Source organism: Diadema setosum, chromosome 22, assembly GCF_964275005.1.
Source record: "Diadema setosum chromosome 22, eeDiaSeto1, whole genome shotgun sequence".
NCBI lineage: Eukaryota > Metazoa > Echinodermata > Echinoidea > Diadematoida > Diadematidae > Diadema > Diadema setosum.
The window spans coordinates 4,692,553-4,720,062 of NC_092706.1; the positions used below are offsets into that span (position 1 = coordinate 4,692,553).

At 38.2% G+C, this 27,510-nt stretch overlaps 1 protein-coding gene across 1 annotated transcript; it reads left to right on the plus strand.

Annotated features, from left to right (window-relative positions):
* Positions 1 to 12,500: 12,500 nt before the first annotated feature.
* LOC140245568 (deoxyhypusine synthase-like) lies at positions 12,501 to 27,510 on the plus strand. The gene is made up of 8 exons (XM_072325132.1): positions 12,501 to 12,878; positions 15,803 to 15,961; positions 16,491 to 16,709; positions 17,185 to 17,271; positions 18,176 to 18,287; positions 19,251 to 19,354; positions 25,807 to 25,938; positions 27,174 to 27,510. The coding sequence occupies exons 1-8, from the start codon at positions 12,501 to 12,503 to the stop codon at positions 27,255 to 27,257; spliced, it is 1,275 nt and encodes a 424-aa protein (XP_072181233.1). The 3' UTR covers positions 27,258 to 27,510.

Sequence of the window (27,510 nt, forward strand, 5' to 3'; positions counted from 1 at the left end):
AGGAAGTTATGACATTTTGAAGTTTCGCTTTTTGGGGGGAAACAGTTCTTGAACAGTCAATAATACACTCAGCAAAAAAAAAAAAAAAAAAGAAAACGCTTTTTCCAGTTCATATTTTTCATAAAAGATTTTGATGAAAATAATCGTGTCATGTACCATATTAAATGTTATTAAATCGGCTATCAGCCTGTTAGGTCTATACAAAGGGAAATTTAACACATGAGTGAACACATTAGTTTTTGTCATCCAGGGCACAAAAGTAGAAATTGCAAAAATTGATATATTTGAATTAATATGCAAATGCCTTTCAAGATAACAATGATAACAAAGTACCAATTTCACGCAATGACAGACATGAATGAAATAGCAGAAAAAGGTTTTCGTTCCCTTGTTTCTCTTTGTATTCTCAAACAAAACATAGTGGGGAAACTAAAGGGGGAACATGATAATTTTCTGTCAGCTTAAAGTTTAAATAACATATGGCGTAAGCCGCAAAGGGGATAAATTGAACATAATTTCTTTATTTCCTTTTCTTATTTAAAGAATTTAAGAATTCATGAGACAAATTCAAGTACCAAAAATTTTTCAAATTTTCTCAATTTGGAATAACATTCAAATTTTTACCATCTTTGTTACCATTGCTTCTTCTCTTATGTCTTTTGAATATGAATTTGACAAAATATTCTTCATTTTCCTCCATTATTTTTTGCCTTTCCCTATCTTTGGAGGGTTAAAGAGACATTATAGAGATCATAGGTTGATTTTTGCAAATTAATTAGCATTTCTTATTGTGTTAAATCTGTCTTTTGCTTCATTGTTATATGGAAGAGCACATTATGCTTGAATATCAACTTGTCCATTTTTGCAATTTTTACTTTTGTGCCATGGAAGTAGATACCTTAAATTCAGAACTTCAAGAGTTGCTTTATTGGATAAGATCAAACAAATTGTCCTTGAATCTTCTCCAAACTAAGTGTATGTTATTCAGTAATTCTTTGAATAGTCTTCCTAATAATATATTCTTAGATTATACTGTTATAGATGTAGTTGCATCAACGAAGTTTATAGGATTGACAATTGATAATGAACTTTCGTGGCAGACACATATTGATAATATTTGTCATACAATATTTTGTAACATTGGTGTCATAAATACAGTTAAGTTTTATTTTCCCAGTCCCACCCTCCTTATGCTACATTCAACTTTGATTCGGCCTTATCTGAATTACGGTATCATACACTGCAAAAATCATACACTGCAAAAATCCGGTGTTAAATATGAAACACCGAGCTGGTGTTAAATTTTCGGTGCTCATTTATGGTGTTAGATTAACACCTCCTGGTGTCATTTCAAAATATAAAATTGTTTTTTTAATAGTTTCTTAGTTAACTGCACTTCTTGTTGATTTTGAACTTCAACAAGACGATCAAGAATTTTCCAATAAAGTATTTGATTTTTGAAAAAAAAATGTGTAAACACATTTACACCACAGTAACACCAGTTGGTGTGGTCTCCTATTGAAGCTGGACGAGTGTTATACCATTGACATTAACACCAGCAATATCAAATCACCACCATGCGGTGTCATTATTGAATTAACACCAGTGCAGTGTCAAAAATATCACCAGATACAGTGTCTTAAGAAAAAGTTTGTGTGTCGCCGGTCCTTTAATACCACGAAGTACCAGGTGAACACTTTTCAACACCATCACAGTACATTTTCTACACCTGTGGGTGTGGTCCTCTATTGACACTTGATCGGTGTTAGATTTAACACCCATGGTGTTAAATTTAACACCGATGTTTTTACAGTATAGCTTGGGGAAATATACGCACTCAATGCATCTCGATAGACTGTTTATTCGTCTCCAGAAAAAAGCTCTGCGTATAATTTGCAATGCATCTTGGAGATCTCATACAGACGTTTTATTTTTTGAAAATAAGATTTTAAAGGTAAGTGATGTTTATAATTATCATCTTGGTCAATTCATGCATGAATTTAGTAATAATTTATTACCTCCTACTTTTACTGGGATGTTCGTGAAAAACAACTCCTTCCAAAGATACCCAACTCGTCATTTTAATGAATTTCATTTACCTTTAACCAGGACTATATTCACTCAATCCACATTTTCTTTTGTTGGACCAAAATTTTGGAATAGCCTTAGTGATAATTAAAAAACGGCCCCAACCTTTGATTTTTTTTAAAAGTCGAGTTAAAGAATTTGTTTTTAGATATTTATAGAAATTCATTTGAACGTCATCATTAAATATATATATTTTTCATATTAAAATAAAACAAAATGTTGAATTTTTAATGATTGCAGAAGAACTGGAATATTCACTTTCATTTTTTCTTTCATATCATGCGTATGGCTTAGCGGCTCCGTTCACTCTTCACTTCTTGCCTTCACAATCGACATAGTTCTTTCTTTCTTCTATTTTTCAACCATGTTATCTCTTCGTCTTCTTCATCTCTCTGTCTTTTCTTTCCCGTTCTATTCTCTGCATGACAGCGACTTAATGTTTGGCTTTGTCTGGGTGTTTGTCAAGGGCTAGTTAGGTTCTTATTTGTAGTTTGTGTAATTCATTTTGTAAATTTCATTTCGTGTACAAAAGTAGAAGATCAATGATATGATATGTATACTCATTTTACTATGTTTGGGGGGAATGCACCCTACAAGCATTGCTTCTTCAGCATTCCTCCCCATTTCCTGCATTTTCTAAACTTCAGAATGTTCTTTTTTGTGTTTTTTCGCCCTATCATTTGTTCATCCATAAATATCATTTATCAAATTTTGTAATGTTGACACATAATACATGTACTTATGTTTTATGTGAGAAAAAAATGTATCAATAAGTTCTGTTGGAGATGAAAAATAAATGAATGAAAAAATGAATGAAAGTGAAAAACGAATGTGTTCACTCACGCATAAAGTTTCTCTTTTTATTGACCCACTAGGTTGATAGCCAACTAAGATGATATATATTAGTCATAATCTATGAGAAAGATGAACCTGAAAAAGTGTTTACCTTCTTCTTTTTTTTTTCTCTTTTTTTTTTTTTTTTTTTTTTTTTTTGCTGAGTGTATATGCAAATGGCAAAGTGAGCATGTTATTTATACCCTTACAACTTACCATACAGTTTGTACATATGATTTTGAAATTTCGAGTTTTTCATTCAAACGCATATACCCGAGGCTAAAATCCTCGTATATCTGACTGATCACTATTCTGAAGTTATTCAGCCCGGAATAACGTCATGTTTCAGACTTCAACGACAGAAACATTGAATTTTCGTCTTTTTTTTTTTTTTGATACACGATCAATGGAAAATTGTGAGGGCATGACATGGTTAGCTCACTCATTTACATATTCATACCCACTGTACAAGAACTGTTTTGCAGAAATTATCAAAACTTCAAAATTTCATAACTTCCTTAATTCTCATTCTATTTCAGTCAAACTTTTACCGTTGAACTCGTAACATTTTACTCTATTTCATCAGACTAACTCATATTTGGACTGGATTTTCTCTTTAAGCATTGCTTGATTTGCATGCAACCATCGTACATTTCATAGGAAAATAGGAGGGAGGGATGACTTGCATAGAGATAGGCTAGAAGAAAGGAGAAAGGAGGGGAGAGGTCTGTCTGCTTTCGCTAAATGTTTACACAAAGTTAGATCACTCGGATCACTGATCAGTAAAGCAAGACGAAGTATTTTCTCATCGAGTTATACAGGTGAACAGGTACAGGTCATGGTCGGTTACATAACATTACGTAAGTTTTTAATATGGCCTACCCCATCTGGTGATGAGTACCGTGAGTAATGTACTCTCCTCAGCCCAAAGAACTCAGCTAAGCTGTAAGTCTCAACAAGTTTTTATACTTTTGATTATGGACCACCTTGAATCCCCTTATCGGGCGTTACCCCCCCCCCCCCAGTTTAACGCCTTATATACCCCACCAAAACTTAGCCCACCTAACTGCTTGAAATTGCAACATCATTTACATTAAATTGCCCGCACATTAGTCCAGAAATGATTTTGCTAGCATTTCGAGAGACTCGTGTCAAATGTTGAGTATAAGCCACTTATTAATATTGTGTGATTAGCGAGTCTCAGATTAAGCGCCATGCAATTATTCTACCATCAATTTGAGTGGTATAGACAGACTAAATACAACAAATATAATGGTAGGAGTTTCATGAATGTCGAGCTAAAATGCAAACATTCTGGAAGGCGAATGGTATCGATCCATATGTTTGATGCCGTTGATGTACCGAGTCCTACCTGACAAAAGTTGTGACAGGAGTGACTGTATATATTCCAAGTTTTGGTGGATTTTGTGAGGACATATTCATCATGTGAAACCCTGAGAGCCCACGCAATTATAGAATGATGATGATGATGATGATGATGATGATGATGATGACAATAATGATGATGATAATGATAATAATAATAATAAGAATAATAATAATAGTTACTCTTATCATTATCATTATCGTCATCATTATCATTATTATTACTGTTGTTATTATTATTACTAGTACTACTACTACTGCTAGTGCTACTACCACTACTTCTATCATTATCATCAAAATAATGATTTACATTTACAAAGCGCAACTATTGATCTAGAGGTCTCTTTGTGCGCATTTCAAAACTTCATGAAGTTATTTTCCAAAACATCAGAAAAAAAGCACGAGTTTTCAAGGACTTTACAAACTGCTTACAGTGTCTATCTCAGCCCTAAGTTTGGTTCTGGAGACCTATTATTTCATAATAAGGAGCACTGATATACTTCTGCTCGAAAAGTGTCCGCCATTGCGTGGAGCCTGTCTTTTGAGGCGGAATTCTTCTTCTCCATTAAAATGATAGCTGTGTTCAGATTTTATGTAGTATTCGATTCTAATTACTTTTTGTAAGATTACTGGCAGGAGGATGACTGTTGTTATATTTAATTTTATTTTCAATGATATTTATTTTCAGTAAATATAAAATAATGACATGTAAGTACAGATATCAAAGCAATCAATGTGGACATGCCGGGGGCAAATTTCTAGAATGAAGAACTTGAGAACTGTGTTTTTAAGGGGCTGGCTAGTAACTGATCAGTGGGAATCAGTGGGAATGCTGGGGGATGATTGTTCCAATTCTTGTGGGATTCATTTAAGAGTACATTATATATTTATTGTTGTGTGAAATTTATTTGCTTCAGAATGGTCTCATATTCAAGTAATGTGCAGTTTAATGGTTCCAGGCTAGCGTGCCTGTACAGTGATGGGGCATTAAACTGCACATTACTTGAATATGAGACCGTTCTGAAGTAAATAATTTTCACACAACAATAGATATACAATGTATTCTTAAATAAATCCCACAAGAATTGGAACAATCATCCCCCAGCATTCCCACTGATTTCCAGTGATCAGTTACTAGCCAGCCCCTTTAAGAGATCTTAATTGAATAATTAGCGTTAAAAGGTTGTCTATGTTCTCTTACAGCATAGTCCGCATATATTTCATTCTTTTATATCTGCATTTTGTTACTTATTTTTGTTACTTCTTACAAGAGGTATGTATGTGCGAATGTTGTGAGTCTTATTTTGAGTTACGATGAATGTTTATGTATTTTTTTTTATCATGGGCAGGGCTCTCTGGAATACCGGGACCTGTAGGTCTTGATAAGATTATACCCTCTGGAAATAAAACCGAAATGATAATAATGAATAACAATATTAGCATGGAAGAAACGTCAGTTTGTGAGAAACGTGCGATATATTTCTTTCTTTCTTTATCATTTTTATCACATCAAGAATGATTAGTTCCCTTTTAAAAAGATTACCTCTATACTATCACGTTATCTGACCCCGTTCTGTTCCCTATTTCATTTAAAGCGCCGATGCATAAGCCACTCTGACCCGTACTCAAAAGGAAAAAGTCGAATATAGTTGGCAAGGTAAATATTTATGTATATTCGCTTGATTGTGCAAATATTAAGCTACATTACGCGAAAGGAGATATTGATAGCACGGTTTGGATTAACAATGTTCAATGAGGAGTGAATCTGCCCTGGAGATAGCAGACTGGTCAAGGAAACGCGTGGGAAAATCCTAATGGGGCACTGTGGCATAGTGGGTAATACTATTGACATTGTCAGTCAGAGGTTCCGAGTTCGAATCCCGTCAAGTACCAAGGTACGTCCTTAGATAAGATGATTTTACCCACCACTTCCCTCTCAACCAAGGTGTATATAATGGGTACCTGATGGCAACACTAATAGTAACTAGAGATTGTAATTTGTCATCACTGACAAATTAAGGTGATCCGATTTCTTTTTTAATCAATGATTCGAGTCGTGATAGTGCAAAGTCTCAACTACAACATACTAAAATCTGAGAGAAATTCACCGAAGCATAAGTAAGATAATGCTCGATAAAGAGAGTCATGTCAATTTTCACATCTAAAAAATTCCCTCCCATAGAGGTAACACGTCATAGCGAAAATAGAAAATATGACCTTTGACCCCACTTTGCACAGACAAGATGGCATCTGAGCAAAAAGTGGTTATTTTATGAAATGATCCCTGTAACATGGTCTTTACGTGTGCAAAATATGGGAAAGATAGGACATGTATTCACCAAGATACAGGATGAAACATCTATGACCTTTGACCCTAATTTACATACCCAAGATGGCGTCTGATCAAGTCGTTGTTATTTTATGAAATAATGTTCGTGACATGAACTAAACATGTGCAAAATATGGTGGTGATAGGGTATGTTTTTCTTGAGTTATTGCACATAACGTTGCAAAAAGAAAGAAATATTTCAATACATCGAAGATAAACTTTAAATTCAAGTAACTTTTTTGACGTGACTCCGACATCGTATGAAAAAACGAAGGGCACACTAACGATAGCCCAAAGTCTCAGCTACAACATATTAAAATCTGGGAAAAATTCACCGAAGCATAAGTGAGCTAGTGCTCGAAAAAGATAGTCATGTCAATTTTCACTTCCAGAAAAACTGCTCTCCCATAGAGATAACACGTAAACTGGTCAAATTTTACAAGGATACTTTCAATCCATTTTTACGAGGTGATGACGTCATCCAATCAAAACGTTGTAATAATAAATATGAAAGAACATTAAATAAGCTACAACATACTGAAAGTTAGGTGAAACTCGGCAAAGGATAAGTGAGATACGCTTGAGTGAACTTGAATTTTGATGACGTCATTTTGAAAATTTACCTTTTTTACTTTTTTAAGAAATTTGATATCTTTCAATCATTTTTTCAGTATCGCCAACCCATGAAATGATATGTACAACTCATCAGCTTTCAAAATATGTAAAGAAAATGGGGGGTCACCGTCCATCCTGACGAGTAAAATCGGATTTAAATTTGGCGGTTTTTTGGCATTGTTGCACTGTATATCGCCATTGACGCGCGCGCGGAATTTCAACTTTGACGGGCCCGTATGACGTCATATTGAGTCGGATTGACTTGAAACTTGGTAGAAACATTCTTTGACATTTCAGACATCCGATACGTGTGAAAAGACGGGAAATTTCTATTGCATATGAGCTGTGCGTGCGTATATGCGCGCGCGCGTACGCGTCCGTCGATTTTTTCTGAAATACTCCAAATGACCTGAAACGTGTGCAAAACAATTTTGAGCTCGATTGGAGCATGTTAAAATTTCAACGCGCGCGTACGCGCTCGTTTACTATGAACGTGACTAAATTTTATGAAATATATCAATAGAGCTTGACTTGAACTATATGATATGTAAATTTCATTGAGAAAATCCATTCCATTAATGAGATACGAATGTGAACGTGTTTTCAGATAATGACGTCATAGTGACGTCATGGTTGACTGATCACAGTGATACATTAGATCTGTCGTCCTTATGACGTGATACATATATGGTATCAGTTTAGAAGTGATAGGTGAATGACTTTTAGAGTTAACCGCTGCACAACATTTGAGGAGAAAGAAATAAAGAAGAAGAAGAAGAAGAAGAAAGAATCCGTACAGATACAATAGGTGATCCGAGAGGATACTCGGATCACCTAATGACAGGGTCCACTGGAAGAGCAGTGCAAAACACTGAAAAGGATAGCCTATTATTATCACCACCACCACCATCATCATCATCATCATCATCATCATCATCATCATCATCATCATCATCATCATTTTTGTTGGAGCTGTGAGAGGGAGAGCAAAGGTACCACCTTACTTACGTCCTCTGTACACGCCCAGAACTGTTACTATTCACATTTCAGAATCTTACATACGTTTACATCCCCTTTTCCTATATTTTGCGAGTCCTATACATTGCTGTTAGGATAAGACTAACAGCATGTGTTTTGTACAGCGCTTTTCCCCACTCCTAATCCAATAGGACTACTATTGTCATGCACTAGTACTAATGATACGAAATGATGAGCAAGCCATGTAGACGGGCCATACGTTACTGCATACTGTATAATGTGACACGCAATATCGAGTTGAACCTTTGGCCGTCGTTAATACATCGTCACAAGTGTTTTTAATTAGCCACTCTGTCACAGGAGAAGTGAACGTCAGGCCATTAGGATATAGAAGGGGAATGCACTTACGATGACTACTATCAAACCATACAAAATGTCTTTTAGACATCAGTCGCGTCAACAGCTCAGAATTTGTTGATAAGTCTGAAAACGAATCCCTTCCAAACATTGTTTGCACGCTATCTTGCACGGTATTGTATATCCAGTGCCTAATGTCTCTTTTGTGAACGTCATGAACGATGTGACGTGAATCTAGCACGCAAACAAAGAAAGCTGAAACTAGTAACATCCTTCTTTTTTGTTTTGTTTGGGGGGAGGGGGCGGGAGGGTTTCTTTCTCCTGGGATCTGGTGATAATGGTGTCGAAGCCCCATTTGGAAGCTTCTTGTCGACTATTCGCTTTTGTTTGGACTGTCGTAGAGTCACCACGGTCCAATTCAACTAAAGAAAAAATCCACTGATCCTCACTGCATTTGTTTGTTCCAAACCAACCTTGTCGAATATCATTTCATTAAAAAAAAACAGAATGTCATAGTTCAATTCAATTCAATTCAGTTTAATTCAATTCAATTCAATTCAATTTTTAGCGTTATACATAGAACCAAACGTACGATGATTGACCGCTATATGTTTTACATGCTTACATTAATTTACTGTACATCCAAGCCGGATATTATGATTCACTATGTTTTTATTATATTTGATGTACATTCCTTCATTGAGAAGTATGAAAATAAATTGAATTGAATTGAATTGAATTCAATTCAATTCAATTCAATTCAAACTTTATTTCATTTTTCGAAGAGAACATAAATATTTCACTTTCTTTGGTAACAGAGAATAAGGTTACATATAATCTAAACAAAGTAAATTGAAAAAAACATAATTGTGGAACCTTCGGGTAACAAATATGTTGTAATGAAAATTGATTGACTGAAGTGATATAGACGATATAACATTACACAAAATATCGAAAAATGGAGGGACCCGCTAAAAAGGCAATGCTTGTAGAATGTGGGCCCCTCAGGTACAGAATGTCAATATAAAATGAACTGATGCAAAAAGGGGAAAAAAGGTTGGGAATAAAGTCAGGAAAAAAGTCTGGAAGCCCACCAAGAAGACGGAGTAACAGACAGACACGCATATACACGGGCGAATGAACATTAAACGAGACTGGGACGACAAAACTTATAAAGGGGGACTAACAGACAAGACAGAACGAGACAAGACTGACATAATAGGAAGACAATACAACGGACAGAAAGGCAAAACAGATCCAGCGATCCTCGACAGAATTATATCGAAAAAATAATGGGATGCGTGAAAAGGATACGGAAATATGGAAAAATAGAGAGAAATAGATGCGGAAGTAATACAAACAAAATCGAATCTACTCTGTTAAGTGACTCAGGACAACAGGGACGAGAAAATACGTGACAGTATATTATTTGTAATTAAAATTCTTCGAAAAGACATTACAATGAGCCAACAGGCTGATTCAATTCTGTAGGAACATAAAATTGCAATAAAAAAGACTTTAATCTCCTTTTAAATGAATATATAGAGGGTGCAGTTTTTATGTCATTATTCAGAAAATTCCAATAAGTTGGGCCAGTATGAATAAGTGTGTTCTTAGCAAGAATTGTTCGTATAACAGGTAAATGAAATTCATAGGAACGTCGAGTGGGATAGTCATGTAATTACTGATTTCTTTGAAATTCCAAAAGTTCCCAAAGAGTTCTCGCTCTAGCAATGTATAATACTATGATGATTATCAACAAGGGAAAATTGAATGGAGAAAAAAAAAAGTTAAACATTTTTTTTTTTTTGGTGTAACATTCTAATCTTATTCATACTATAGTATTCACTTCAGCAATCAGTCACTGTTCTAAAAGGCTGACTGCACACCCGAAGGACGCCAATAATTCAATTTACTTTTGTTTGTTTGTTTCTTTTAATTTCCACATGACAAGATCGATCGATCGATAGCTCATACATTATTCAGTTGCACTATAAGATGGTCTTTCATGGGGTCTAGTTGTATTGCGATGCTTGGTGCGGACCACTTCGCTGGGTTATGCGCCCAGATGCATTTTGCAATGATTCGGATTGAAAAGCGATTTTTTTTTTCAACATGCGTGAGCTGTGACTCTTGGGACCTCACTTTTAGCATGTCCTATAGACAGGGGAATGAGTATTTTTCGTCTGCCATGGAGGAGACGACATAATAATACACAATATTGCTCAGCAAGATCCACCGCATCTGGGATTCGAACCTGCGCCCCAGAACCCGAGCCATTACGTCGATTGAATGGCAGACACGCTACCGATACTACTGACGAATGAATGAGCCACCTTCTATCAGCTTCAAACACATAGCGGGAGTGCGATGTCGTATAGGGGCAATACAGCGAAGTATACAGAGTGATCATGCTCTTCTGGTATCTGCATGTAGTATTTTATGTGGGCGTGTGTGAGCATGGACCTACAGCGGTTGTAGCTCCATGGTGTGAGTATATTATTATTTTCCTGCGTGATGTATTGCTTTTATATTGCTGAATTATGACGACGCCTTTAACACTGAATATGAGCGTGGTTTATGTAGCTATCATAATCGTTATCTTCGTTATCATCATATTATCGTGTACTATCCTCACCAACAGCATCATATCGACTTCACTTGTTGGCCAAATGATCTGCAATCACATCTTTTTTCTTTCTTTCTGTGTGTGTGTTTTTTTTTTTCATGTGGACCATACATGAAAAGCACTGTCCCATACCAACTATGGAACGATGTTTTAAAGACGGGCAATGTATCGTAGGTGAAGTCTGCAGAAGTGCGTATGAACATTACACCCAGTTTACCAACAAATTCAAATGTTATGCACATGGAGAATTTAATCGCAAGACGGGTCAACATGTTCAATATTTTGAATTATTTAAATCAACCGTCAGATATGACATAATAAAACCTTTCCAGTGGAACTTCAGTTGTTGTTACACAACAAGGAATATTCTTGAAGTTATGATTAAAAACCTCAAATTCTAGATTCTAGATTTCTTTCCTTTTAGCAGGCAGGTTTCATCGCAAATATCTCAATTTAACACGAATGGATATAACTCCTTTTCCCACCAAACTTTTCATATACTTCCTTAACATAGGACGTTAACCAGAAACCAGCGTGAGGCTTACTCGACATGACAGCAGAAAATATAAGACCAGTCTGTGTTCCACCTTGAGCAGAGAAAAAAAGATTATACCAACAGGTATCATGGTTTTTAAATTCAGCTACAGTTAACGAGTTTAAGACCAGGGTCCCGTTTCATAAAACTTGTTATCAGTGACAACTGCCACATTTCTGTAACAAATTTGCTCTTAGCCAATTAGATGCAAGGATTTCAGTAGCTTATAACAACTATGACAACTTGTCACTGATAAGAAGTTTTATGAAACGGGGCCCAGGTTAGAAACTCATCTTTTGAAAAACCCTCCTAGGTTTGAAGATGTCATGACTACTTTTTTGCAGTGAGCAATAACAGTCATTGACAGCTGAGCAATGTAAATGCCATCTATAACTATTATTGTCATTCGGTGAGATAAGCATCCGTGTTGTAATGATTATTCATGTAATCCTCATAAATGGTACTTGTCAGCACATCTACCAGACATTGTCGTTGGTTTGGGGTCGAGCTAATGTGGCTGAGATAATTTTCGTCAACATCCTTGTATTTATATACAAATCATAAATATTGGAATGTTGAATGGCGGAGTGGTGAAATGATACTATATCATAAAAAATAACTCTTTTTCTTTCACTTCCTCCCCTTGTCAAACGTCACCTTTTAGGTCTCATATGAAAATAAGTCCTTATCGACGGTGTCAACATTGACAGCCTACTTGATAATCGAAGAAGCAAGACAAGCGTTTAAAAATGGCAGCAGTACATCGCTTCTTATCTAGACTCCACCTCATTCGCTCGAGCGGACAAAAGTCATCGACTCTGCCATCCTCCCTGTCGTCGACCTTCCCATGCTTCTCCTCCCCGTCGTCGTCATCGTCCGCGTTCTCGGCCGCTGCCACGTCAGTCAAGGACCGGGCAAGGAGAGAGACGGTAATTCGGGAAATGCCCGAGTGCGTGAACAGGGATGCCGAGGAGAATGTCGCCGGTGTGACGTCGCGCGTACCCGTTCCCGTGAAGGGGCACGACTTCGGGGAGGGCATCGACCACCAGGCGATTCTGTCTGCCATGCAGAGGACGGGATTTCAGGCGACAAACTTCGCCACGGCTGTGGAAGAAATCAATAAGATGGTGAGAATTTCGTTTCGATTGATTTTAAGATCTGTTCATAACAGCACTACGATACTAAAGGATGAAACAATGTACTCTTAAGTGAGATACCTTGTGTTGAAACCCTGTATAATCATTTGACAAAATATCTTACCTGCTGTTCCCTCATAGCCCATGAATATGAAACAGAGGGCTAAATGTCTACGCTTGAGGTTTGTTTGTTTGTTTGTTTGTTTTTCATTTGGCACAATGTGCCTGGTTGATACCGTTTGCTGACTTGCTAGTCACCTGGGACAAACACGAGGTGTCGGCATCATTCGCCTGTTTTCTTGTGTGAGTGAGTATAAGGGGACCACTTTACCGGGCTAGCACCCTGCTCTTTGCGATGAATGAATGAAATGGGATCTTTTACGTGCGTGAGTCGTGGCTAATTCACACACGGAACCTCCATTTTATGTCCTATCCGAGAGACTTGATAGCATTTTGCCTCTTACTAGAGGGGACAGAACGCTTACACACAACATTGCGCAGTGAGACTAGAGAATCGAACCCGGTACCCTTGGATCTGGAGGCAGACGCGCTACTGACTGTGCCAAATCACCGCCATAATATGCTGGGATCATGTCAAAACTTTCACTGTACCAGAGAAGCTATACTGACCGAAAAATAACATGTCATTGGGATAGAATTGGTTTCTTGCATTATCATTGTTGTTTTCATTATTGTCATTGTCATCATTATTGTTATTAACATTATGTCATAGTCTTTCACAATCATCATCAAATATTCGTGATACAACTAACATCATCAATAGTCGACAACTGCTGCATTCAGTACATGTAAATCCATCCCTCAACCTAGAATTCAAAAAGAATAACCTCTCAGTTGTCATTATCCACCTAACAAAGAAGACAAAATCAGTGAATGAACACTCACATTGTTTGCGAATAAACTAGCCGCATCCCAAAAAATAAAAGCTATCTGCGACACTTCTCTTCCGTAAAGCTCCTCGACTATCCATTGTGTATCACTGAATAAGCTTACATATTATAATAACGAATTGTTTGTCTTTTGATAGCGAGGCTGGTGATGGCCGGTGATATGTGGATTTGCCTTTATTTAAAGTGAATATATTTGTCTCAATCCTCCTTCCTCCCCCCCCCCCCCCCAAAAAAAAAGGACAGCAATAAACGAGGGAATTTGGTCATAACCAAGACACTTACCGGTTCTTTGTTTATAAACCTAATGGTATAGTTCTGCTGGTTACTGTGTGCGATTCCCTTACCGGATTGGCGCCATCCTGAAGAAAGACCTACTCAATCTGTAGCTTATCTAAATCTTATATACCATTTAAATACCATGATATGAATCCATGTCTAACAGAGCATGTTTCTGATAACCGTGAAAACCTGTCTTTTGAAGCGAAATAGGTAAAGTAAACTACATTATAAAGTATATATTAAAATGAGGTGAATATGTCAAGGGTGGATGGAATAGCTCGTTATTCTATAATGTCAGTGGAGGAAAAAGCTGTCCATAGATTTGGAAACATCAGTAAAAATATGTATGGCCAACTATCGCAGAGAATGATGTTTCCTCTTCGAAATTCTCTTCCTGAAATGTAGAATTAAGTGTTTGGATTCACTTCCTTTTACCCTACATTAATGTAGCAGGTACAATTTTGTGTACAAATCACTGCAAGTTGTGTGTCAAAGAACGCGTCTATAATGAAATATTTGCGGAGGATTCATCGTAACAAGCACGAATTTATTTTGATCACGCGAAATAAGTACTAGTAGCTTACCGTCACGGTCTTCAACTCCAGTGCACAAGTCTTTCAAAACGAGAAAAGCATCCTGCTCCGTTTAAAGGGAACGCAAACCCAAAGAGCAATGTGGATTGAGTGAAAGCAGTAACATTAGTAGAACGCATCAGTGAAAGTTTGAGGAAAATCGGGCAATCGATGCAAAAGTTATGAATTTTTAAAATTTTGGTGTTGGAACTGCTGGGTAAGGAGACTACTAGAGGTTATGACGTATGAGTGGACTACAATATAAAGAAAAAATAAAGGGAATTAGATAAAAATTAATTTTTTCATGAAAATTACACATTCCATCAACTTGATACTGACATATGTTAGGGGTAGCACTTATTCCCCCTGCTTTCTGAAAGCGGTTAGTCAAGTACTCTTTCATTTTGCCAGAAAAGTGAATATTTGTGGAATTCCTTTCATATTTTCTTTATATTGTTGTCCACTCATACGTCATAACCTCTAGTAGTCTCCTCATCCAGCGGTTCCAACACCAAAACTTTAAAAAGTCATAACGTTTGCATCGATTGTCCGATTTTCCTCAAACTTTCACTGATGTGTTCTACCAATGTTGCTGCTTTTACTCAATCCACATTGTTCTTTGGGTTTGTGTGCCCTTTAATGGTTGCAGGAAGAGAATGAGCTAAAAAAAAAACAAACAAACAAAAAAAAAAAACATTGTCAGGAGATCATCTAAAACAAAAACGATGTTCATTATGGGTCAGTATTTCTTTTTTGTAAGATTCACTTAACTTTATTGCAACTGATTAACAAATTGCCCTACCTTGACGTAAAGCACCGAATTAATAAGTGTTTCAGTAGAGACCGTAATACTTCACTTTCGTTTAAAGATTAATGTTAGTTTTTACCTAAAACTTTGCGTCTCATTGGCGGACCATAGATTTAATATAGCTTGATATAACCACAGAACTCGTCTTCTAGTTCTGTGGATATAACTCGTGTGTCAGCATAACGCATGCGCATCCTTTTCCCCCAAAACAAATTGTCAGTCAGTTTGCCAATCATCTTATTCGTTTTATCAGTTTGCATTCGAGGTTGGTTCCATTTAATTGTATGCTTTTAGTATATTTTATTCTTTGTTCGTTTGTTCACTAATTTGTTTGTTGACCACTAGCTCAATAAGAGAGCCGAGCCCTTGACCAATGAGGAACCGGAACGGAAAGCGGCATGCGGAAGGGAGATTTCGAACTGCACCATATTTCTGGGCTACACCTCCAACATCATCACCAGTGGTCTGAGAGAAGTCATCTGCTTTCTTGCCAAACACAATCTGGTGAGTTTGGATAGATTATACTTTCTGGTTATTGACCGAATGATAATAACATACATATAGGCCTACTACTACATCCTGTAAAGCACGATATTTTCGCGGCATGAAATTTTCGTGAATCGGAGCCGACGGCCGTTTTCGCGGCATGAAATTTTCACGAGTTGCCTCTAACATTCAATTATGCGAATAGTGTAGACAAGAACTTTCACGTTTATTTTAATTTCGCAAAATTCTCGAGAGCCAAGATTCGCGAAATTAAAGTGCACACGAACATTCCCCGTTTTACAGCATATATATGATAATATGTACAAAACAAATGATATTATCATCAATATTGTCAATATAAAAAATAAAGATCTATTGTCATCATTCTTTGAGAAATTTCATCCAAAATGTCATGCTCTATACTCAAAGTTTATATGTCAAAGATGCTCAACTGAAAAGGTAAATACATTAACGTGATTATTTGGACAATTCTATAAATATTCTCGAAATAAAAAGCATAATGATGTTCCTCTTCTGCCGAATCGAGGTCGACTGCATTGTCACTACGGCAGGTGGTATCGAAGAGGACTTCATCAAGTGTTTCGGTGATTTCTACCTCGCGAGCTTTGAGGAGAGCGGTGAGGAGCTATTTAATCGGCGTCTTAACCGTGGTGGGAACTTACTGATTCCTGAAAGCCTCTACTACCACTTCACGGACTTTCTTCAGCCCGTCCTGGAGGATATGATGCATGAGCAGGAGAACCATGTGAGTGCAGGGAGTGTTGCGGTGGTTTGGCGGCGGGTGCACGTCACGAGACCAACACCCACGAGCCGTATAGCCCACGAGTCGTACAGCCCACGAATCCGACACTAAGCAAGCAAGGCCCACTGGACCGACACAATAGTATAAATCCCATAATGTAATACTGAACTCATGGGCCTTGTTTGCCTGTAGCGTCAAACCTATGGGCTGTATGACTCATGGACCTTTTTCCAATGTCGAACTCGTGGGCTGCATGACTCGTGAGTGTCGATCTCGTGGGATGGCGCGTATACGGTTGGGTGTTTGGTGTTTACCGTATCATTCATACCATTATATTCACAGTTCGTGAAGTCTTCATTTTCACTTCAGAGAATATGAATATATGCCATGCACCGTCTTGCTCCCTGAATTCTTCAAGCGCAAGAGAAGTGCATCAGCTTTAGTTGTGAATCTCTTTCTCTTATCGTTGACTGCATAGGGTTTCAACTGGACTCCGTCGAAGATGATTGCAAGAATGGGCAAAGAAATCAACGAAGAATCTTCTGTCTACTATTGGGCATACAAGGTTGGTTAGCTACCAGCGCTCGCTCTCCCCCTCTCTTCCTACCTAAACTTCTATATATTCATTTATACATTTCATCATTATATTCATATCCTCTATCAAAATGAATAGTATCTGTGTATGATGATGATAACAATAATAATGATAACGATGATAATAATAATGATAATAATAATCATAATAATAATGATGATGATAATAATAATAATAATAATAATGATAATAATAATAATAATAATAATAATAATAATAATAATAATAATAATAATAATAATAATGATAACAATAATAATGAAATACATAGCTGAGAAAGAAATAAATGAAGATAAATCAATTGACAGAATCGCCTGTAAAGAACTGAGAATATGTCGATGAAGCCATATTTTTTGTCTCCTTAAGTGTAGTTTCGAAGGTAGAGGCCCCAGCTCCCGTTGGTTTGTGGAGCACTTGTGCAACTTGCTCTTGGATAAGTGAAGTCTTAAGTCTTATAAAACAGGATCTACACTCACTAGACTCATCGACAGGAGAGTCCAACTCATCAAAGTGGGGTACCACAAATCAACGGAGCTATGAGGGTTGCACCTATACATTTCTGGGATGATTAATATTCTCCAACACTGAAATGTGCTCGTATATAGGCCTAACAGGCACAATATTGAATGAATAACCAGTCTTGCATAACAAGCCTTTACTACGACTATTTCCCTAAACTATGTTGGGAAGTAAATAAGAGGAAAGCTCTGAATATTCATGCCGAGTTAATATTTCCCGAAGCTGTTGCAACTGGCGTACTTTTTTCCCATTTGGTTTGTTTTAATGTATTCTGGTTTGTTTTATTTTGCTTACTTTTGCTTTGTTTCGTTCCTATTTCAAATATGGGTGTAACTTTAACTGACCTGACCACCAGAACAATATCCCGGTCTTCTGTCCAGCTCTGTCTGACGGAGGACTTGGTGATGAACTACTCTACTTCAAGGAGCGCAACCCGGGTCGCCATCTCCGCGTCGACATCTCGGAAGGTTTGTTTGTTTGTTCGTTCGTTTGTTTCATTTCCATCTGAGAAGATGGCTGGATAGCCCATATTAACCTGCAATAGCTAGTCTTCCGTGGGGTCCACAAAAATTGGATGTGAGGCAGGACCACTTCCCCGGGATAAACACCCTGCTCTGTGCGATGAATACATGAAGCGCGATCTTATACGTACGTGAGTTGTGACTCCCTCACACACGGGACCTCCATTAAAAACTGTCCTTTCCGAGGGACACTGTTTTGCCTCTTACTAGAGCGGAAGTGGGACCCGGGAATCGAACCCGGGTCCTTTGGATCGTGAGGCAGACGCGATACCGACTGAAATAACTCACCGCCCTTATCTGTATCGTCGCATTTTTGTTTTAGATTAGTTAAATTATATTTGTTCTTATAGATTTGCGACACGAACGTTAAGAGTAACAATAAAAAGAAAACTGTTTTGCGCATGAGCAGGACCGCTTATCAGAATCGATCTCGTGTCGTCTGAGTTTTCATGTCGGTTCTGCTGGCCGGCCACTTTAGGGTCCGCTCAACTATTCACAACGAAATAAGTTACTTCATGCAATGATCACGAGGTACCATCTTACTTTGTAGGAGTATAGGCTGCGTCGTCGCGAGATCTAAAGGTACTTTGCAACACGACGGAGGGAGAGAGGAGAACGGCCGACACACGGACGCAATCGTCGTCTTAACGTCCACGTCGCAAATCTAAAGCTCCCTATTTTGCCAGGGGTGCGATATATTCAAATAAAGGCTAGAACAGAAGCAAAGGGGCCTGCTGAGCTTTCGGTCCCAGCACAATTTTCTTCAGAGAAAAAACTGACGAATAAAGACAAGAATGACGAACAAAAATGATGAAAAACCAGAGAAGAGCTCTGGATGTTTACTTTTTTGCCTGGAACCATAAGGAAAAACAAATCCTGTCTAGTTAAATCCTTCTCTCTTTTTTTCAGATATTGTGCGAATCATCCGTCACGCGCAGGACTCGTATCATACCGGCATCGTAACGGTCGGTGCAGGCGTAGCCAAGCACCACATCTGCAACAGCAACGCACATGTGAGTTACAGTATATACACATTGCAGACAGGCAAATGCAATGTTGAATGGGTATTAGTAGAGCAGTTAAGCCCTCAAAATCATGAGAATTGTGTAAAATTTGACTAAAGCATGAAACTTTCACCAGTGTTAGTACATACCATAAGATTCATCTTAAGGTCGGGAGGTAAGTCTGAAGTGACCTCTGATGACCTCCAGAGGTCAATGAACTTTAAATATCAGAATATTGATGTTTGGAGGCATTTGGGAATGATAGGCCTAGATCTTGGTTACGCTGCACTAAATATGCATTTGTACTACAAAGCTTCCGTTTCCACAGGGCATTGACAGGTTTCTACCTTTGACCTCTGATGACCTTTAGAGGTCAATGACCTCAAAATACCATAATATTGATCTGTGATGTTATTAGTTAATGATAAACATGGTTAAGATGTGCAAAACAAGCATGTCTATTCTACAATGAAATTGTCTTCAATATTCCAAAGAGCAAAGACAGGTTTCTACCTCTGACCTCTGGTGACCTTTAGAGGTTTATATGACCTCAAAATATCATAATATTGTTCTGTGGTGTCATTAGTTAATGATAAACATGGTTAAGATGTACAAAACGAGCATATCTGTTTTACAAAGAAATTGTCTTCATATTCCAAAGAGCACAGACAGGGCTCTACCCTTGACCTCCGGTGGTCTTTAGAGGATGTACAAAACAAACATATTAATTATTATCTGTTTTACAATATTGTAGCCCAGATGGCTACTAGCACATAAAATAAAGAATAGAATAGGATAGAATAGAAAAGGATAGAGAGTAAAAGAAAACAGAACACTGCATTCGTTTTCCTAGTCACCCTATTATGTGATGTCAACATACTCAGTATTTTCCCCTTTTTGGAGTTTATGAAACCGTTTATCTTCCTTCCAGCTATTTTTTGTCGAAACCCCCTCTCCCAAGAAAAATCTATGGTCATAGGAATTTATAAGTTAGACATTGGCTACTTTCCCCGCTAGTGGTCAGTTCCAATGGCTCTCCATCCCCAAAGTCCCGCACCAAATTACGGGGAATGACATGATGGCGTGTTTTTACCCTCTGATCCCCAAACATAATGATCTTCTGAGCTGCCAGAATTTATCCCTCTAAAGGGCTTTTTACACTTGCAAATTTTTGCTTGGTCCCGTACTGACGGTGGGGCTAAGGGGAGGGGGAGGGGGGGGGGGTCTTAGCCCTACCAATAAGGAATTCATTTCTAGTGAACACCACACCCCAATATAAGATTGAGCCAATGAAATGCTTTAGGGAAAGGAAGTTTGTTAGCAAATTACTTATATATAAAAAACAAACAAATAAACAAACATGTTTGAGCCGAGAAATCAGTTAGAGTGGCAAGCTGTAAATGTGATGACAAATCCAATATCTATGTATCTGTACAATAATATGGTCGCCGGCTTGGAGAAAGTCGTAAGGAGCTTTTGGGAACTTACACAATAATGACGTTGTCTTCATATATAAATATATATATATATATATATATATATATATATATATATATATATATATATATATATCAGGGCTGCCAACATTGGAAACTAGTTGAGACTGAGACTACCATAGGCCAATGCTATAATTTAGGAGTCAAAATGAGTGAGATCAATAGAAGTGCATGCAAATTAAATAAAGTTTAGAGTGAGAAAGGACCAAAATGAGTGTAAGTTGGCAGCCCTAATATATTATATATATATATATATGAGAGAAATAGTTCAAGAGGAATGACTTTAATTTACGTTTGAAGACATTTCAAGAGATGTAATCTGATTTGTTAAGGGGCAAATCATTCTACTGTTTGCAGTCTTGTAAACATGTATCTTTAGCGAAAACTGTTCGAGTACGTGGACGGTGATAAGTAGGCCCCTTTAATCAAATTATGTATGAACCAAGTGGTTTCTTTTGAACATGTACTGTGTTGAAAAGTTCTTGGCAAAATTCCAGGGAAAATGTGTACATGAAAATTCCCATGTTCAAAGCATGTGATGGGAAATGTAAACACTATGTGCGAATGCTTCTATGTTTCCTGCTAAACTTAGTTGTCAGTGGGGAAAGAAAAAGAAAAGTCTCGCTCTATATATACCATGTCTACACCACAACGCCTACGGATATCTAAGCTGGAGGCGGTTTGGAATGTCTTGTTTAGAGCATCAACCTAAGTACAGATTAATTGGCAAACTGTTTAGATATTGCCAATTGAAGACTCTGATGATCGCATACAGTGGCTGTGCACCTGGAAAAACGCTGGTCTGACCTCAGGATGTCCCTTTTAGTTAGTGATGGAGATCTGTGTGCCGATCCGTGCAATGTAAGCTCAATCGCGTGTTTCACTGAAGACGCAGATGCTGCCCTGTCTTGAAAGAGATCGAGGGTATACATCTAGACCAATTTCAGCAGGAGGTTACACTGAATCATCCCTTGCTGGTAGAGAGTTTTAACCGGATGATATTACCCCCTGCCATATTTCCCTGATTCACACATTTGATGCAAACCGGATGGCGGCCATTTTGGAAACAAGCAATATTTGGGCATGGGGGCACAACTCTTGGCCAGGCCCAATTGTTAAGGAATATCGAGTATAAAGAAGACAATAAGAGCAAAATAGTTCCACACCTATTTGGAAGTGAGGTACCTAAAGATGTCATTAAAAAAATGCCCCAAGTTGCCTGACTTAATGACCTAAACTTAACTGAATGACAATAGCAAGACACAGGATTACTTCATGTGGAATGCATGTTAGGCCTCACAGTATGTCGTTTTCCAGATGGTCCATGACGTCACTGTATGCTTCAGGACCATGAGTCATTCAGCGGAACCATACAGCCCACGGGCTCGAAACTAGGTAGCATTGCCCATGAGCTTGACACTAAGTTGAGGCAAACCAGGCCCATAAGAGTCCGACACATGGGGGGAGGGGGGGGGGGAAGGACCACAAGACCTATACACTGAATAGGTTAAGCTCTCTGGATACATAATCTCGTACCGTGTGCCAAGTTCTCCTCGAGTGTCGAGCTCGCGGACCGCACAGCTTGTGGGCCCATTATATTTGATGTCGAGCTCATGGACCTTGTTCATCTCGGCCCGAATTCTCAAAGCTGGAATAACTATTCCGCGGAATAGTTATTCCGGGGAATAAGTTATTCCACCTTTGAGACTGAGATTCCGGGGAATAAATCGCGTCATTTTACGTCACGAGGGCCTGATTTGCAGAAGACGCGTAATAAATCGGCGGAATAAGCGGTGTAATAAAGTTATTCCACCTTTGAGAATTCAGGCCCTAGTGTTTAGGTCACAGGATGTATGACTCGTGAGCTGCGTAACTCATGGGCTATACGACTCTTGAGTTGTTTGACTTGTGACGTACACCTGTTGTTTTCTGGTTAGCATCTTTCACCCTTTCATCCAGTTCAAGGGACTTTGCCATATGCCTGTTCACATGAAGCATCAACCCAAACTATGGTACTCCTCTCCCCATCTTCCATGTTTAAGCGTACAAATTTTGTCCAGTGCAAATTTGATATTGTTGCACTTAATTTCATGCAAGCTAGGCTGCTGCATAACTAACCCAAACATAAATATTTATACAGTATGTCCCCCAAAAAATACAGTCAGATTTTGGCATTGATAACACACAATATGATTAAATTGTCTGAATGCTACTCCAGGGTCTTAAAATATATAATTTTAGCTCTCTTTTGCACTGTAAACCCCATTCGATTTGGTTAAGCGATCACAGAGAAATGTGGATTGTTTTAAAGGTGCATAGTCCCGGTAGTGTAGAGGGCGCTGTTGATGATACTGCCGATCACACCGGTAGCATTGATACGAAGATTGCCGAAGTTGAGCTGTCATCAAGAGTAAAGGTGTTGCTTGGTAACGTTGCCTTCGTTGTCTTCTCTGCGCTTCACGCAGTCTGTAGTAATGCCGGGGTGCGTGCATATGTGCTTCTTATTATGACATCACAAAAGAAGTTTGCTAACGCTGTTATCCCCTTCAGCCGAATCATGAGCCGAACTGTGATCGGACCACTGACTACAGTACCAGGGGCGGATCCAGGGAGGACCAGAAACGGCGCACGCCCCCCCCCCCCTTTATTTTTTGTTGAAACAAAAGAAATAAAAAGAAAAAAATGGGGGGAGGGGTGCGTGCGCCCCCCCGCCCCTTTTATTTTTGTAAACACGCCCCCTCTTTACGAAATTCCTGGATCCGCCTCTGCAGGACAGTGGATAGGACTTCTTCGGACTCGGGGAAGTGGGCCAAAGCGTAAGCGCCAAAGAGGAGTCGATAGCATATGTCTCTATAGGAAACCTTCGCCGTGCGCCCGCGTACGCATTTGACGAAAACACCGGGACCATGCACCTTTAAATGTCATGAGTTTGATCCTTAGCACTTCGATGATCTTGTGTGTGAATACAATGGACAGAACTTGGAGGGAAGAGATTCCTGACATCTTCTACAAAATTCCTCATTTCTCTTTGACCACTGAAGCAAATCGAATGGGGCTTCCTGTAAGATGTGGGCAATGAGGTACAGTTTCATACCCTGAATTTGTATTTAGATTGATTCGATGTTTTTAAAGATATCATTGCTGTATTTTTTTTTTTGGGGGGGGGGGACATACGGTATTTGAGGTCACTGCCATCACTGAAGACAAGTGAGCTTCATTTCTGAAGTAATTGACCGCTCACATTCCTGAAACCTTTTACTATGAACCAATGCTCTGTGGAATATGCATACATGTTTGATTATTAACGTCAAGGCGTGATTTGTAAATCATTGAATTTTTAGGATTAAACCAATGAAGCCAAACATAAATAATTGTAATACTACACAAATTTTGATATTCTAAAAGTCTGACCTCACATTATCCTTAGATGTCAAAGTTGGATATACACAGGGTAATGACCAATGTTCTGTGGAATGAGAAGACACTTCTATTGTAGCATAAATGCTATTAGCATAATGCGTGATTGCACACCAGGTATACAGTTAACCATTGAATATATGTCAAATATCAATATTCTGATATTTTTGGGTCATTGACCTGTCACAGTCCTCGGAGGTCAAAGGCAGAGACATGTAAATAATTTCCTTTGATCTGAGGAATAGGAAAGCGATTCAGTTGTAACACAAATGAATTTTTAAGACATCGTTATGTTTATCATCAACCAATTGCACCTAATATCAAAATTCCGATAATTTGAGGTTATTGACCTCTGGAGGTCATCAGAGGTCAAAGGTAGAAACCTGTCAAGGATCGGTGGAACATTGAGGCAATTCCACTGTAAAAAAAAAACAAACAAAAAACAAACTAGAAATGTCGCTATGGCGACTGGTATGCCTCCGCCATAATGCGTGATTCTCCTAATAGGTCTGTAGTACATGTGGACAATGTGTGATTACATTTTCACAAAATTGGCAAAATATTAAAATGACGTGTTTGTCACAAATGTGTTGAATGTTCACCTTCCTTGACCTATGTTTAATTGGATGAATAGGAGAGCATGATTTGGGGATTTAAGAACTTTAACTTGACTTTGACCCTTTCATAAGTTTATGCATTGAGTAATTTTCAAGGTATGGAGAAAAAGTGCAATTTCTGTATTGAGCAGTAAATTGTTATCATTTTCATCAGGCATTTGACCCTAAGATTTATAAGAGAATCACTGTCAGGCAGAACATACATAAATATGTAGGCCTACTAAGTTTCAAGATAACCTGAGCCACTTCCGAGATATGGAGAAAGAAGTAAGTTCAGCACTTTCACTTGATCTTTGACCTTTTGACCTTAGACCTTCTTGGCAAAAAAAAAAAAATCCCAGAGAATCTCTATTGGGTTATACATGCATACACCAAGTTAAAAAAAATAATCCTGCTGGCATTGCATAAATATAAGGGAAATAGTAAAATTTTGAAGTATTGCCCTTGACCTTTGACCCTGACCTTCGACCCATGAACACCAAATTCCCTAGATAACCACTGCCAGTCAGTACATGCGTATATACTATGTTCCATGAAGATACCTCGAACAATTTCCAAGATACGGAGAAAAAAGTGAAATTTTAACATTTTTTACTTGACCTTTTGACCTTTGACCTTTGACCTCATGACCCCAAACTTTCACCAGAGAATCTTACTTGGGTAATACATGTATACACTAACACATTGCATAGATATGGGGGAAATTACTTTGCTTGTTTCTTTGCAACTGATTGACAAATTGCCCTTTTACATCGACGTAAATAAGCACTGAATTGATACGCCCATGGTACGCCCATGATTTTTATCATGACTACTAAAACACAGATCAATTCAGTTCTTATTTACGTCGATGTAGGACAATTTGTCAATCAGTTGCAATGAAAACGTCTCGACGGAAGAATCTTATGAATGTGCTTGTTTCTGTTTTTAGCGATCACCTGCGGGCGCCGATTACGCCGTGTACCTCAACACTGGCCACGAGTTTGACGGCTCGGACTCCGGGGCCCGGACCGAGGAGGCCGTATCGTGGGGCAAGATAAAACCAACTGCCAACGCTGTCAAGGTATATGTCTTTTCTCTGACAATGTCCTTGTTATTTTCCTTTTCTCTTACTCCTCCTCCCCCCCCCCCTCTCTCTCTCTCTCCCTCTCTATCTTACATTTCTCCATCTTTATCTCTCTATTCCCCATCTCTCTCCCTCTCGCTCTCATTTCTCCATCTCTACTTGTATATATCTCTCTTTTTCTCTATTTCTATCTCTCTTTTTCTCCATCTCTATCTTTTGTTTCTCCATCTTTATCTCTCGTTTTTCCATCTCTATCTCTCGTTCCTCCATTCCTCTCTCTCTCTCTCTCTCTCTCCATCTCTATTTCTCTTGTTCTCAATCTCTATTTCTCGTTTTTCCACTTTTATCTCTACCTCTTTCTCTCCATCTCTATATCTCTTTTGTTTCCATCTCCGTCTCTCTTTTTCTCCGTCTTTTTCTCTATCTCTCGTTTTTTCATCTCTCTCTCTTTTTCTCCATCTGTATCTCTTGTTTCTCCACCTCTCTCTCTCTCTCTCTTTCTCCATCTCTATCTCTCTTTTTCTTCACCTCTGTGCCTGCTCCACCTTCTCTCCGCCTTTTATTCTTCATCTTCTTTATATTTATATATCCGTATGAATGAAATTTCCACAACGTGGCAAACATGTTGTCCAGTGTCATTGACTGTTGTAGCCCAAACTATCTCTCTCTTTTTTCACACCTGTGGAAACCCCCCCCCCCCCATGAAAAAAAAAAAAAAAAAAAAAAAAAAAAAACAGGACCTTCCTATTAAAGCCCAATTACTTTGAAATACAGTGTACCAGAGATCATATACTGTAATAGTATGTCGAGGAACATTTAGAAAAAAAAAAGAAATGCTTTGTTTATGATTAATATCTTTTATGACAATTTCATAGCTGTACTAGTTGATGAATTCCTTATCTGAATCCACCACATTTAGCTGCAGACATGGATTCGCACAAACACTAGCAGTTTGTGATAACGCAATATTTGCATTTAAGGATCGCTGAGTGCACTTTGGGCCAGAAAGGAACAAAAATAAAAACAAGCAAATAGGCAAAGGAACATATACGCACATAATTATATGTATAATTGTATATTGTGCGAAACCCTGAAGAAGACGAGTGACGAGTTGAAAATTTGATGCAACCATTCAAATTTGTTGGGCGCTATCATAATGCATCACATTTTCTTCATCTTATATGTATTCATATTATTATCCCTAATACTTGCCAATCCTACACTTTCCCTAGATACATGGAGAAGCCTCTCTGCTCTTGCCATTCCTCGTCGCGGAAACTTTTGCGAAACGAGTCTATCCTCCAGGTCCAAAGTGAGACGCATCTTCCAGCTGCGTGTCAAGCAGAGGAGACTAAAGCTGCTATCAGCAGATGAATCACCTCTTTTAACTTGTTCCTTTAGTATATGGTTCCTTCGATTGTCCGTGCTCTCCACAACTAATAGGAAATCTCCACTTCATTGTTTTTGGCTGACTTTATTAAAAAAAAAACAGTAGAGCTCTAATCAAACAATGCTGACAATTTTCAGAACAATCGGTCCAAAATTATACTGCAACCTCATTGCTGAGGT

Bases quoted from the DNA above. Each gene is read 5' to 3' on its own strand.
- LOC140245568 (XM_072325132.1), top strand. From the start codon at position 12,501: ATGGCAGCAGTACATCGCTTCTTATCTAGACTCCACCTCATTCGCTCG. The intron at 15,962-16,490 runs GTGAGTTTGGAT...TGCCGAATCGAG, and splicing joins TTCTTGCCAAACACAATCTG to GTCGACTGCATTGTCACTAC. The intron at 25,939-27,173 runs GTATATGTCTTT...CACTTTCCCTAG, and splicing joins CAACTGCCAACGCTGTCAAG to ATACATGGAGAAGCCTCTCT.